Source organism: Lytechinus variegatus, chromosome 17, assembly GCF_018143015.1.
Source record: "Lytechinus variegatus isolate NC3 chromosome 17, Lvar_3.0, whole genome shotgun sequence".
Lineage (NCBI taxonomy): Eukaryota > Metazoa > Echinodermata > Echinoidea > Temnopleuroida > Toxopneustidae > Lytechinus > Lytechinus variegatus.
Window position 1 is genome coordinate 5,001 of NC_054756.1, and position 14,994 is coordinate 19,994.

At 35.2% G+C, this 14,994-nt stretch overlaps 1 protein-coding gene and 1 long non-coding RNA gene across 2 annotated transcripts; one reads left to right on the forward strand and one right to left on the reverse strand.

Moving 5' to 3' along the window:
• Positions 1-1,048: 1,048 nt before the first annotated feature.
• LOC121431083 lies at positions 1,049-3,523 on the reverse strand. Its single transcript, XR_005972099.1, has 3 exons — positions 3,113-3,523; positions 2,876-2,967; positions 1,049-2,278 (listed from the first exon to the last, which is right to left on the reverse strand). It is a non-coding gene; the product is annotated as an uncharacterized LOC121431083 (long non-coding RNA).
• A 7,322-nt stretch (positions 3,524-10,845) lies between these two features.
• On the forward strand, positions 10,846-14,373 carry LOC121431019 (BAG family molecular chaperone regulator 2-like). The gene is made up of 2 exons (XM_041628479.1): positions 10,846-11,423; positions 13,156-14,373. Exons 1-2 carry the CDS (start codon positions 11,153-11,155, stop codon positions 13,527-13,529), a joined length of 645 nt encoding a protein of 214 aa, XP_041484413.1. The 5' UTR covers positions 10,846-11,152; the 3' UTR covers positions 13,530-14,373.
• Positions 14,374-14,994: the final 621 nt, after the last annotated feature.

A 14,994-nucleotide genomic window follows, 5' to 3' on the forward strand; every position in this document is an offset into this window, starting at 1 on the left:
ACATCTGGTCATCCTGGTAGCAGCAACTTCCATCGTTTAACATCTTTTGATCTAAATGCATAGGCACAGGGGCGTTAGGGTTAGGCTATAAAAGGCCACCGCACACCTTACGACTGTTCGTGATCCGATTTTGGAACAAATCGCATTTTGCTAATTTTCTGAAAATGTGAATGGAACATATAATTTTTTGAGGTTAAAAACAATTGAAAGATTACTAATATAACTGTTTTGAAAGATCGCTAGCCTTTATTTTTGAGTAAGGGCCAAATTGGTTTCAAATCGTAGCCAATCGTACGACTGCTATGACGTCATTGCGACTAGATAATAAATTCGCTTTTATTCTAATAAGGATGAGAGCATAGTCACAGATTTTAACATATGAATTCGTACGATTATTTAGAACATTACACAGTAAGATATTCCAAGTCTCAATATTACCATCGAATTCTACTACATTTTATTCTGAAATCGGGTCGCAGACCAATCGGAAGGTGTGCGGTCGCCTTAATCTGTATGAATAGGCTTCCAAAAAACGTGACTGCAATTACTTCTTAGAAATTTCGATATAAATGAAAATATTTATATTCTTATTAGAAGGACTACAGTGAAGAAAAGATAAATTCTGTAGAAATGAAATAATGTCCCCTCTTTTGATGCTACTATATTATAATTGAGGTATTGGATTTCACAAAATAAACTCACAACGATCGATCTTCGATCGTATTCAAATGAATTGTACAATGGAATATTAAAATTGGTTGGAATAGAACGTGATCTGTAGGTATTCTTAATAATTATAATAATATTCCACTTTTATATAGGGATAAATACCTCGGAACGAAGTGTCTAAGCGCTTCTCCCGCCTGGAGAGGATTCCAGTCAGTTGCCGGTGAGTATTATAAGAGCATAAGCTACAATGATTTTCACATCCATCATAGACCTACTGCTTCCCTACGTCAATACAGATGCTCGCCTCCGTTTTTTTTTTTCATTATTTATTTAATTCTTTAATGTGCATGTTTTGTTTCGTTTTGGTTTTTTGTAAGGATCGAGGCAAACGAGGCTTACGTATAGGGGCGTTTGCTTCCCGTACTCAAGCCCGAATTATAATGCGAAAAACATTTAGAATAGTATGTTTTTCCTATTGTTGGTTACATGCTTTGCATTCCAAGTATTCAAATCAGCTGGGAAGCGGGAAAGTTAAACGGTGTGCAGTCATGTAAGAGTCGTTTGAATCATTTACCGTTTTCAACACGCAGTGGACAATGGACAAGTCACACTTCTAAAGAACTCATTTATAAATCCCTTCAGTTATTACACCAAATGCACAATGTTTCAGTGATCACTGATGAATTGCAATTACGTAAGTTTTTTATTGTTGCTGAGATCAACTTTAAACGTAATTTTCCACAAAGTAGTCGGGATAAATGAATGAGTCTAAACAACGTGTAGAATGACTTCTTTCTTTGGGATAATTGTAGATATAATTTGTATGCCAAGAACAATAAACTTATGTCTATCAATTAACCAATTTTGACAATCAACTTCCTTTTTTCTGATCCCTGTTTTATCATAAATGTAAGTAAATGACAGAGAGAGCAGAGAAAATATCTTGTCCCTGCAGCTGGAGCACAGTGCCTTCTAACATGTCTAAGGTAATATAATTCTAAATTATTATAGTATGTATGTATTTTGCAAAGAAAGAGGCTCAATAGGAAAATATTTATTTCCGGTTGAGCTCGCGAATTAGGAAATATCCCTTTATTTGGGGTGGGGTGGTGGTGAAATAACCGAAGAAGGGTTTGTGTGTCCCCTCTTGTAGGGAATCTTAGATCATTCCGTGGATCAAAACACTTTGTGAATATAAGAAAATATTACAAAACATAGGCCTAATATAGGCCTATATTGAGATTATTATTGAGCTCAATCTTCCCATCACAGTCTTCTTAAATGTGAGTCTTTCGATGAATCATGTATTACAAAAATATCAGTTCTATCAGCACTTGTTACACTTGGAAAACCCCCACCTCGCAATGTTGCTCTTTCCTGATATCTTTCATATTGAATTCTTTCTTTTTCTTTTGCGAGTTTTTCCTCTGCCTCTTTGAATTGTCGTCTCGCAGTTCTTGTGATGTAGTAAAGGAGCATGATAAGAGAGATGAAACACACGACAGCGACCACAGAGAAGATGATTGTGAGTTTGAGGTCATCGTCGAGTTTAGAGCCGGTTGAGGGAGTTGTTGTCGTGGAATCCATGACTAGGATCCCCATGAACAGCCTGAAATGAAACCATAGAGGGATGGGACTGCATGGATTAAAATTCAGCAAACTATTCTTTTTATCATATTTTATCGTCAAAATCGTAATGTTTCTTACCCATGAAGAGGCCTATCAAAATTTGATCATATTGAGTTTACTGATTCGGCATATGCAGTCATGGAAACGAACAAGAAGAATTATTTAACTGAATCAAGTTGAGTACAGTCTTCATTTTTTATTCTTTGAGTTGTTTTTCACTCTAAAAAGAAAGCAATTAAAAAGAGGGAAAAGGAAGATTTAAAGATGAAAGAAGACAGCTTTTAATATGGATAGAGGAAGAGGAAGTAGAGAATAGAACGATAATCATTATTGAAAAATAAATTTAGCCCCACTTCCAGTTATGTAAATTAATATCAGTTTTATCAATGAACATGACGAAACTCTCGATTGGGCATTATAATAATTTTTCTCACCACTACACCCCCTTGAATGCCAACACAATGCATATTAAACTTTTACTATTGGCGTTTCAATATTGGCCTGCTGGAATTCATTGATTACACGAAAACAACACTGATACCAATTTTTGACATAAGATGACAGAAAGTATACTAACACAACTACGAGCAACAAGTAGACACTATACTGGGTCAAAGGTCTATCTCTGATGCACAAAAATATGTAGTCCTTTACGGCTCAGCAATGCACCTAAATGACATGAATGATAAGCAAGTGAATATCATTGTTATTTTATAGTCTGCAAGTAGATCATAGTAAATTTACTGACAACGTTGCAAAAAAAGAGTAAATTGTATCAATTACAATAAACATTCGATATACGGAAATTACTCACACAAGCTAGATATATTATGCCCTGGCCGGGTTATTGATCCACCGTTGTATCCATATGTTTTCAGCAATTACATGTGTATATCGTAATCTGCACTCCATATCAGATTAGATATTGTAAATAAAGTATGGTCGGGTTTAATCTGTAATCGCAAACGCGGAAACTGAACTTCTGATGAAACCATTTAATAGAAAATAAAACACTCTCGATCCGGGACCACGATGCACCTAATGTTTAATACCGACTTTGTTTGAATCGATATAGTGAAAAAGTTATATTAGCAAACTATATGGCCGCAAATAGTAGTCTGAGCAATTCGCAAAACAGCATATCGTTCCCAATGAGCTATAAGTGCAGCACACCATGATAATCTATTCTTTCGAATGCTATTGTTTGCTTTTAGTTCGAGAGGTCATTAAAACAGGAGCGTACGTGTGTCGATCGGTGGCCGGGGGGGGGGGGGGCAAGAGCAAACAAATTCCCGGTAATATGGCGATGGCGTCATGATGAAAAACAATGGAGGAGGCGATATGGTGTATCGGGACAAAAAATGCTATGCCATCCATCTATGACATCCATTAGTCTGCTATGCAGACTCTGAATGGCTCGTGAGGTGGGATCTGCTACTGGTTTGCGAAGCAAACCAGCCTGAAAAGGCGAGCGAAGCGAGCCACTTCTGCAGCCTCAGTAGACCTAGTCTGCTATGCAGACTCGTTGAATCAGCTGAGGTACACACACTGCAGATGTGGGTCTACATTTGTAGACTAGACATCCATCTTTCTTCACGTTCTTTATCTTCAATCCTCGGCAGCCCGGTCGTGTTGTCCCTTTTCTTATTTTCCAATTTATCCCTTTGCTCATTCCATGCTACCTTCATTTCCCGATTTTGTTTGCCTTTTTGTCATCATTATTTCTCATGTATCAGTAAATCGGGGAGAATTGTTCTTTCTCTGGCGTTCTTCTCTCCTTCCTTTTCCGTTTTCCCCTTTTCATGTTTTTCTTAGTTTTTTCTTTCCTTTCTTTTCCCCTTTCCGTTTCATTTTCCCCTACTTTTCTTCCTTTTCCTTCCTTTCCCTTCCCTTTCTTTCTTTCTTTCTTTTTTTCTCTCTTTCTTTCTTTCCTACTCCCTTTTTCTATTTTTCCCGTTTTCTTTTTCATTTTCCGGTGAAATCCGCCGGGGGGGCAGCTTGCCCTCCCCCCCCCCCCCGCCTGTTACGCCAATAAATGTATCATGAAAATAAACAGGACGATGGGATATATCATTCTTTCCTTGAAGTAATATATAATTTAATTTTCGTGTTTATTTTTATTGATTTCAAATCCATACATAAAGGATTATCACCAAAATAAAATTTAATTTTTTTTTTTGAATTATCGAACATAAGTTACAATGATAAATGAACATTTCTGACAATATAAACAGAGTCACAAATTAAACAAAAGGAAAAATATAACAAAACAAATCAAATGCAGGAAAGAAAAACAAGCATATGCTGTCAAAAACTGCTTCACTCGACTATCTATCAATGAATAGGTCATAATTTGATACGTCTTTCTAATTTATCAACTGCAAAGTTATCATATAATCTGTGAAAAATTATATATATTATTTATGTCATATCCGTTTCTATGGGCGCTAACAAAAACTTAAATTTTTCATCATCATGTAGAACAATAAAATCAGGTAATACGCCTTTTATCTTGTCAATCAGGTTGGTACGGGGATTATCGAAATTTACTGCATTAAGTAATAATTTCAAGATGACAAAGCAGGGGCCGCGGAAGCGGGGGGCTGGCTTCAGCCCCCCCTCCTATTTTTGATTTTTGCATGGTCAGCCCCCCCCCCCCCCTACTTTGAAAACCTATCCGCGGCCCCTGCAAAGTTAGATCATTAATAGTCGCTTATTCTGAGTTTGATGAAGGTTGTAATGTCCTTTTGGTCATCCAAGAGTAATTTGTTTTCCAATACGTAGATTTAAATATATTGTATACTTTGAGTTTCTTGTTTTATTCACTACTATCTTCGTCAAGTTTTTCTTTCCAATATTTTCTGCATCTCTTAAATTTATCAACTAGTGCTTTTTCTAGACAGAAGAAAGAAAGATTTATACATAGCAATGTTAATTTTCCCGGATTTTTACCATGAGCCCCGCATTTCTCTTATAATTGAGAAGTTTGCTTACCATTTTCCTTGAAAACGTCACCCCCACAACCACCCAATGTGTTACGGGGGACCGGAGAGGCGGTGTATGACAATAGATTATCAACTACTTGCTTTCAACCTAAAATAAAACGATTATGCATATCTTGGGTGGAGTATTAGGTTTGGGGTAGGTTAAAATACATTTCAAAACAGGAGGTAAAGTCTTACAATTACCCCCCCAAAAATAAAAAAAAAAAAATATGGAGTAATTGTAACATATCTGGGGCAATTCACATAACAATGCAACTTTTTTTCTTCATCACTTGACAGATCCAATATATTTAACATTTAAACAACATGAGCCCTGTAATAAAACATAAAATTGCTTGAATCGTTTTTATTTTTTTTATTTTACTATATTTCTTAAGGAAAGCAATGCCTCTCAAACGAGACTAAATAAAGTCTTGCTACTTCAGAAAAAAGTACTAAGAATAATATGCAATATGACCTTTAGAGCTCATACGGATGAATTGTTTCGTCAGAAACGTATCCTTAAAATCAATGACCTGTACCGCTTGCAATTATTCCAATTCATGTATCAGCTAGATAGAAATAGTGTACCTAATGTCCTACAAAAGAAATTTATGAGAAACAATAGTTTACATTCATATAATACGAGACAATCAAATGACTATCACTTACCTAAAAGTAAACAGTATATTTTCTAGCAAAACTGTATTTTTCACAGGACCAAAACTTTGGAATTCTCTGGACAGAGAAATGAAAGAGACAGCTAATCTTATACGATTTAAATTACTCATCAAAAAATTTCTCCTGAATTCTTATTGATTCTATCAAATATTTGTGAACTTCATACTTATCCACGGTAGTATTGATTATTATTTGAAGTCAATGTTTAATTTTGTATATAGTGTAAATACATTTGTGTTACAGTGTTTATATCTATATAATTTTATAGAATTTTGCTGATTATTTTACTATATTTGTGTTTTGATAGGGGGTCATTTTACAAGCTCTGCTTTTTAGTAGGCCCCTCCACTTTTTTTTCATTTCATTGCTACGTTTCAATCCTGCATATGTTATGCATTTTTTTTCATTGTAAACATGATTACGAAATGTACTTTGATGATTGTGGAATATGAACATATCAATAAATAAATAAAAAAAATAAATAAAAAAATTTCATTTTTATAAAATAGTAAAGGGAAAGTTTTGATTTTTTTTTTAAGTTGTTGTAGCGTCACCCATTTTACTGTAGAACATCAATTTCTATTTTGAATTTTCGGACGTCTATACTCTAAACATCATTATGCTTCTACCCAGCATCTCATTGAATTGACGACTGTGGTAAAACACTATACATTATGCTTTTTAACTTTAATGTGCTAATCAATTAGCATTTTATTTTCGGATAAAACTCAATGTTTAAAGGGAAATGAAACCTTTGGAACAAGTAGGCTTGTGTGGAAACAGAAAAATCGAAGAATAAGAACAAAGAAAGTTTGAGAAAAATCGGACAAATAATGAAAAAGTTATGAGTATATATTGCAATCACTAATGCTTTGGAGATCCTCCTATTGGTAATGCGACAATGATGTGTGATGTAACATGTGAACAACTTTCCCTTTGATGGACTATAAAATACCCTCAAAATGTCTCATTTTGCTTTTTCGTATGGTGATACAAAATTATTTATCCATGATGTATCATATATAAATCTGTATTACATGCCCTCCTAAAAGGCTCCTATAGAAAGAACACGTGATCTACTGATCGATGTGATAAAGAGGCAATTTGAGTAAAATAATATACTTAAGTAATGGGGAGATTTGTTCACAAGTGACATCACACATCTTTGTCGCATTGCCAATGCGAGGATCTCCATAGCATTATAGTGATCGCAATATTCAAATGCTCATAACTTTTTCATTATTTGTCCGATTTTTCTCAAACTTTCGTTGAACTGTTTCTTTGATTTTTCTGTTTTCACACAAGCTATCTTGTTCAAAAGGTTTCACTTTCCTTTAATGATAAATGTAGATATTATTTGTTGTTTAACATTCATGCAATTAGCATTGATCACACGAACAGACACGAATGGAAGGAAGGGGAGGACCTTTTAAACTTCGAGCCTGCAGATATGAGGTACTTGTAGAAAATCAAGACAATATTAATTAACAAAAATCCCGGAATGGCGTTTATCCCGCCCTCCATGCTTTTTTTTATGCCCATCGTAATATAGGAAGAAAAAAAAAGAATATGCCAACGGCTAAGATGAAATCTTTTGTTCTAGAAAAAAAATTGAACTATATGGAATAGTTATATACAGATCGATCCCAACAGGAAATATTTAGAACAAGAGCAGTATTTTATGTCCCTCAATAAAAAAAAATAAGACTCGTAAGTATATGAGAGCGGAACACGTGGCCATTCATGTTCAGTCGTCTTTTTTTTGCGACTCCTTGTCAGCACTTAATTTGAATAATTCCCATTTCACTGAAATACACTATTCTTATAGGTCAAGTCCACCCCAGAAAAATGTTGATATGAATAAATAGAAAAACATCAAATAAGCACAATGCTGAAAATTTCATCAAAATCGGATGTAAATAAGAAAGTTATGATATTTTAATGTTTCACTTGTTTTTCACAAAGCAGTGATATGCACGTACAACTCAGTGACATGCAAATCAGACGGTCATTTTTTTTTAATTGATGTCCCTTACTCACTATTTTTTTATTGTTTGAATTATACAATATCTCGACATTTTATGACAGCCTTAAAGACCAAGCTGACTATAACCAATTATATTATATAACAATGCTAAGTGACATGTTTAGGAAGGAATTAATTGTTGTTTCTCTTGCCAATGACGTCATCAGTCTCCTCAAATGCATATACTGATCAGGAAGTGGACTTTTTTCTATTACTCTTTTGTGAAATTAGGCGAAACTTTAAAATGTCATAATTTTCCTATCCGATTTTGATGAAATTGTTTCTGGTTTTTTTCTCTTTTGATTCAAATCAATTTTTTGTTGGGGTGGACTTTTCCTTTAATGAAATTTCATATAGAAATTAAACACTCAGATTGAAAGATTGAAGTTTCTTTTGAGTGGATTCACGGCAACGAGACCGTTGATACGACCGATTACCAAAAGGAACTACGAGTAATTATGCCAAGCGTAAGCATGTATATGGTAAAACAATGTCTACAAATTTGTAGACATTGTTTTACCATATAATATACATGCTTACGCTTGGCATAATTATAATAGCAGGCAGATTGGAATGCTTCTGAAAATGCCGCTATTCATGATAATGTTTTAAGCAGGCATTATACCGGGGGGGGGGGCACTTCCATTGACGAGTGGATACCATGCGCGACCATGGGGTCTGGAAAAACTCCCTAAAAACGTATTTTCCATATTCTGAAAACCTACCCTTAACAAGTATTGGAAACAAAACAAGTACCGTAAGGGCACTAGTGTTCAACCCGTTTGGAGAGTTTCCTCAAATATAGAGAAATATAGAATTTACCTGAATTTCAGACCCATCTTATTTCCAAGAGAAAATGCTGGTAATTCTATATTTTCATTATTTTTTTTCTTCAACCAGTCGACTGTGTGCGCGGTCGATCGAATTATACGGCGATGGTTTTTGGCACTAGTATTCAATCCGTCGGCACTAAAGTATTCAACCTAGCGATGAAAGATGGCCCTGTCTCTCAATCTGCCCTTGTCCCATCCGACTATGGACCACTGATCTCTCTTAGGGGAGAGATCAGTGCTATGGACTAGACCACTTGAGATGAGACCAAACAGGGAATTAATCAAAGCCAGAGACTTACATAGATCTAGATCTAATTTAGCAATCTAAACCCTTATGAGAGGGGATTTGCTATCTATCCTCACTATAGGTTAAATACTAGTGCCATTCAGTGCAAAAGGCCATCGCCGCATAATTCGATCCTACGCACATACAGTTGACAGATTGATAAAGAAAATACCAACAACAAATTACCCTGAAAATAACAAAGGTATAAAATTAAGATAAGTTCCCTATTTCTAAACATTTTCGGGAATATGTCAAAATCTTTGAATTATGGCGGGTTGAATACTAGTGCCTGTACGGTACAGCGATATTTTATTATGTCACTGGTCCGTCGGTCGTCCGTTTTAACTTTACACCATTTGGTGTAGTACGGCCCCGCTTTCAATACCTCGCGCAAATTGGATAACATAGTGTTGGGGCAAAAGGACATCCTTTATACAACATTTTAATTTTGTTTAATCGTCCCCGCAAATTTGACCCTAAACACGTAGCTTTCCTATCGAAATATAGGCCCTTTTTTTCATAATTTTTGTGTTTTTGACACCCTTATCACGTTACGTACGTAACGTGCCCTATCTTGAAAAAGACATCCTCTTTATCTTTCGGTCGCGCATGGTATCCATGCACTCGTCAATGTAAGTGCCCCCCCCCCCCGCCGCGGGGGGATTTTGTTTTTCTCGGAATGATGAATGTCTCCTTAAATCAAATTAAAGTTGGTAAGTACAAATTGAACTATTGTGTTTCAAATTAATATACCATTCACATCAGAAATATCTGATGTGTGCAAAGTTTTTGAAACTATATTGATCGTCATAATTTATTCTGTTCAAAATATGAAAAAGAGAGACGCATTATGTTTAATAAAAAGAAGGACAAAGTCCAGCCCAACAAAAAATTGATTCGAATGAAAAGAGGAAAATCCAAGAAGCATAACACTGAAAATTTCATCAAAATCGGATGTAAAATAAAAAAAGTTATGACAGTTTTGCTTAATTTCACAAAACAGTTATATGCACATCCTGGTGGGTATGCAAATGAGGAGACCGGTTGACGTCATCAACTCACTTTTTCTTTCGTATTTTATTATATAAAATAAAGAATATTATTTTTCTCCTCAGTGTCAAGTGAAACAACGATTAATTTCCTCCCTTAACATGTGGAATGAGCATTGTTTAATACTATATAATTCAGACAAGTCGGTCCTTTTTGTCAATTCTATAAGAAATGAATTTTTGTATATTTCAATGAATAAAAAACAAAACAAAATAGTGAGTGAGGGACATCGTCAACTTTCTCACTTGGGTTTTTCATATCACTGTCTTGTGAAAAATAAGCGATACTTTAAAGTGTCATAACATTCTTATTTTACATCCGATTTTGATGAAATTTTCAGCATCTTGCTAGTTTGATATTTTCTATTTATTCAAATTACATGGGGTGGACTTGACCTTTAAAATAATAATCATCATGCGTATAAGCATTTCCATTTATTTGATTACAGGATATAGAAGAGCAATGTCGATTAGATTCCTTGCTCACCGGCAATCATTTCTCATTTCTTACATGTGTTATTTACAATTATGAATTTTGTAATTTTGTAGGACTTACAAAGTCAATGCGAGATGCGTCGCTCTGACTTTTCTTTGACTCGTCCTACTTAATTACCAAAGCGAGATGGATCAGAGGAAGAGCGCCATCATATTAAACAACAACAACTACGGTATATTACGCAAGAGAAGTCAGCCTACTGCTGCTGGACGGTAGGCTTACTGAAATAATAAGGACCTCATAGTCATACTTCAATCGGATTTTTGACGAAAATCATAATAAGACATAGACAACTATTAATAAGTAAATCAGCGGAATTCTCGTCATAAATAGCTTAAAATTTGTGAATCCTTTTCTGGTAGTAATTAGAGGATCTTTTCCATGCGTACAGACAGATAATTTCCAGCGCAGCCCGGATCTGAGTTACTTATCTGACTCTGAGGCTGAGCCGCGGCTAGCGGCTGCTATCGCTTTATCGGGGTGGACCGGGCGGAACGCGATGGCCTGTATCGCTGGCAGTAGACGTGAGGATGAGGATGAGGAGAAGACCCAAAATGAGATGATACGTCCCTCTCCAAATAATTTTACAGATAATCATGATGGTGGAGGCAAGCAGGCCAATGAATATCTGTTACAGACTTTAGATGCTTTGGAAGTTCGTGTTGAGAAAATGAGGGAGACGGCCAGATCTATCGATGATGAAAAGACCCGTTTGTTGGACTCTCTAAACACAATGATGCAGAGCGAGGCTATTGATCATCTGTCAAAAGGTACATTTGAATTCAGGGATAGTGCAAGGTATTTCATGGGATGAGCCTGAGGGCACAATGTCAACTTCCACTAAAGAGTTGATTTTCATTTTCTAATTGAATCATGTGATTTTGAATTGGATTAACCTAAACGTAGGGCCGTACCGTACTATATAAGCATTTTTTTCTTAGTACCGTGCGTACATGTTCATGATTCAGTTTTTCAAGATTAGCCTCAAGACCTTTTTTTCTTAATATTTGTTCCTCATATTTTTAAATGAAATTTTCAGTGTTGTGCTTGTTGAATTTTTCTCTTTTTATTGAAATCGACTTTCTTTTGTCATGTTTGTTAAGGTGGACTTGCCTTTTAACCAGTTTTTACTAACCACCTCTAGTTTATTCAACTGTTGTATGCAAACTTTGAACATTCAAGAAAATGAAAAATTCACTCTTGTATAATCCAAATTTTGATGAAGTTTTCAATGCTTGTTTGATGGTACATGTAGATCCATTCTTTATAGGCTTACATACAGGAAGTTTATTTAGGCCTAACATTATTTTACGCTGCAGTGCTCCTAATAGTAATGTGTTGATTTGAGGCTATTTCTTGGGTCGAATAGTATTGAATGAAAAGGCATATCTCCATTGATTTTTAAAAGGCCATTCTCATATTTTGTCATCAGGTGACTCCCGTTGATGAGATATGTAGATCTTGAAATTATTTTATAATCCAAACTTCTCAAATGAATGCGACATAATAATTTCCACATAAAAACACATCATAGATATAGAATTTAATTCTACAGTGTAGAGAAGTAATTAAAAGCCAGAGACCTATAAAAGGATGACTTCCCTTGCAAAAAACATCAATTATTCTGGGAAATATTTCAGGAAACATCTGATACTGTACATCTTTGCAATCAATCAATCAATTAAGGTAAATTGATTTGTACCTGCATGTGTATGTTTGATTTACCAACTGTCAGATCACAAAGCCAGGCACTCCATTGTTGATTCATTCTCGGATGCTTCCGATTTGTAGTGTAGTGTAGTATGCTTACATTGATCAATTTGCCTTTTTTGGTTAAACATGTTTGAAAAAAATATAGAGAATGGTGAAACATACTGAAATGGTAGATTAAGAGTGCATATTTCAGGTGGAATCATTAAAGGACAAGTCCACCCCAACAAAAAGTTGATTTGAATAAAAAGAGAAAAATATAACAAGCATAATACTGAAAATTTCACCAAAATTGGATGCAAAGTATAAGAAAGTTTTCATTTATTAAAATTTTGCATTCATGTTCTGGGCTCCGTAACACAAAGATTAGCGATCAATCGCTAAATGAACTAACCAATCAATATCAATGTTACACGCGCATTAAGTTTAAAATACTGACCAGGGACCAATCAGTGCGGTTTTTCCATATTTGCAATTCATCGCTAATCTTTGTGTTACGGAGCCCTGGTCTGCAAATGAGGAGATTAATGACATCATCCACTCACTATTTCTTTTGTATTATCAGAAATATATGGTTCAGTCAAGTTGGTCCATAGTACTGTAAGACGTTATATCTTTCTTAATTTACGTCCGATTTTGATGAAATTTTCAGTTATAAATGCCAGTTTCATTTTTCTCTAATTCAAATCAACATTTTTCTCGGGTGGACTTGACCTTGAATAGAATTAAAAGAAATAAATTCTTGTTGTTTGGGTATCATTTGATTTTTTCTCTGTTTTCTTCTGACTCTAGCTGAGCGTGAAGAGCTTGGACTTTACATTGATCGTCTTGTCACTCGCTGCTTGACGGTAGACATCAACATCCAAACTATCCGAACACTTGCACAGGAGGAATCCCTATTGAAGGTCAAAGGTTATCTGCGTGATCTCATCGACACTTTACAATCTAACCTGGAGCAGAGTAGCCAACGGGTCAAGCTCTATCTGAATAGTTGCCTTGGTGGGACCGAGATGGGGCCCATTGATGAAAGGTTCCAGGGTGCCCTCTTAGGTTGTGCTGCCGAGGACCAGAAAATGATCAGGAAGAAATTGCAGGAGATCAAAGACTCCTTAAGTGAGACTAATGCCTTTATATCAAGGCTTCAAGCTCTGAAATTAGATTTATAATGCAAGGCTATTATAAATATTTCATTTCTTTAATCTGTTACCTACTGGAAGAACTGGAAGAAGCCCTTTGGAATCTCACAAGTTAACAGTGATTGTTGATATTTTACTTTCAATGCTCATAATTCTGCAGTTTTGTTTATTAGTGTGCAACTATTTTAAAATAAATGACATCTTAAGGAATAAAATCTGAACATAATGAATTGTCCCAATGTGTATATTGTTCAAGCCTTACAGAGTAAACTGTTTTATTGTTTTGTTTGTTATTTATGGCAATATAAACATCAAACCTTTCCTTTTTAATAGTAGAGTTTAAAAGTAAATATCGGAGAGGGGGGGGGGGGTTATTTTTAAAACTGTTTTAACCACCAAGGTTTATGGGAAATTGTGTTATGCAAAATATTATTTAAAATCAGGAATATTTCTAGATTACAGTACTTACATGTATCCCTTTTTCCACTTCTTAACAGTACTGTTTTAATACAAAGGGGATGAAATGTTTTTAAATGATTGACCCATCATAAGTAGGCTAGCTATTAAAGCCAACCCAAGACCTTTTAATTCCTGAAACTAGGAAGCGGTGTTGATTAAGCTGATTTCTGATAATCCAGTAATCTTGATTGTACAAATCATTTGATTATTTACAATCATTATGGCAGGCCATGAAGTGACAAAAAGGGAAATTGGTCCCAGGCCTAATAACCACTGAGATTATGTTCTCACTGTATTGGTAACATTTGATCTCCCCATTCCTGGCGAGAACTTTGCAGAATCCAGCTAATCAATATATGAGAGAATGATTAGCAGAGCATTAATGCTGATGTCAGCAAATTGTTATCTTTTTTTCCACAAAGGGCAAAAAACAAAAGCAAACATCTTTATGAGGAGAAACTTTAAAATTACAGAACATGTAGGACCTCAACTTTCCATGGTAAATATTATAATCGAATGAGAATAGCTTGTCTTTATGTTCTATTCATGCCTGTACAGTATGCATTATGTAATTTGTTATGTATTTACATCTTTGAGATGTTTAATATTTGTTCTGAAGTTGAACATGTACCTCTGAACTAACTTGGGAATAATATGGTTGACTTGCTTACATGTTTGCAGTGATTTTCATTTTTTTGCTTATATGGTGTTTCTTTTAACATTTTCAAATCAACTGAATAATGGATTCATTAATATTTTTAATAAGAACATTTCACCCTATCTACATGTAGGCCGGGGTATTTTTGGGAGTTCCTATGGCCGGGGGGGGGGCCTCCCAGGCCCCCCCCCTAAGATCTCGGCCGTCGACCGCGCGATCGTGCCGAAAATTGGCACGCGGGTTGCCTGGGACATAATCTACAAGATTGTAAAGTAATTTATTTCATGCGAATCACTATTAAGTGATTATGCTAATTTATGCGTAATTAGTATGCGAAATCATACTTTTTCCTCTAACTCCCTAAATAAAGCTCCAAAT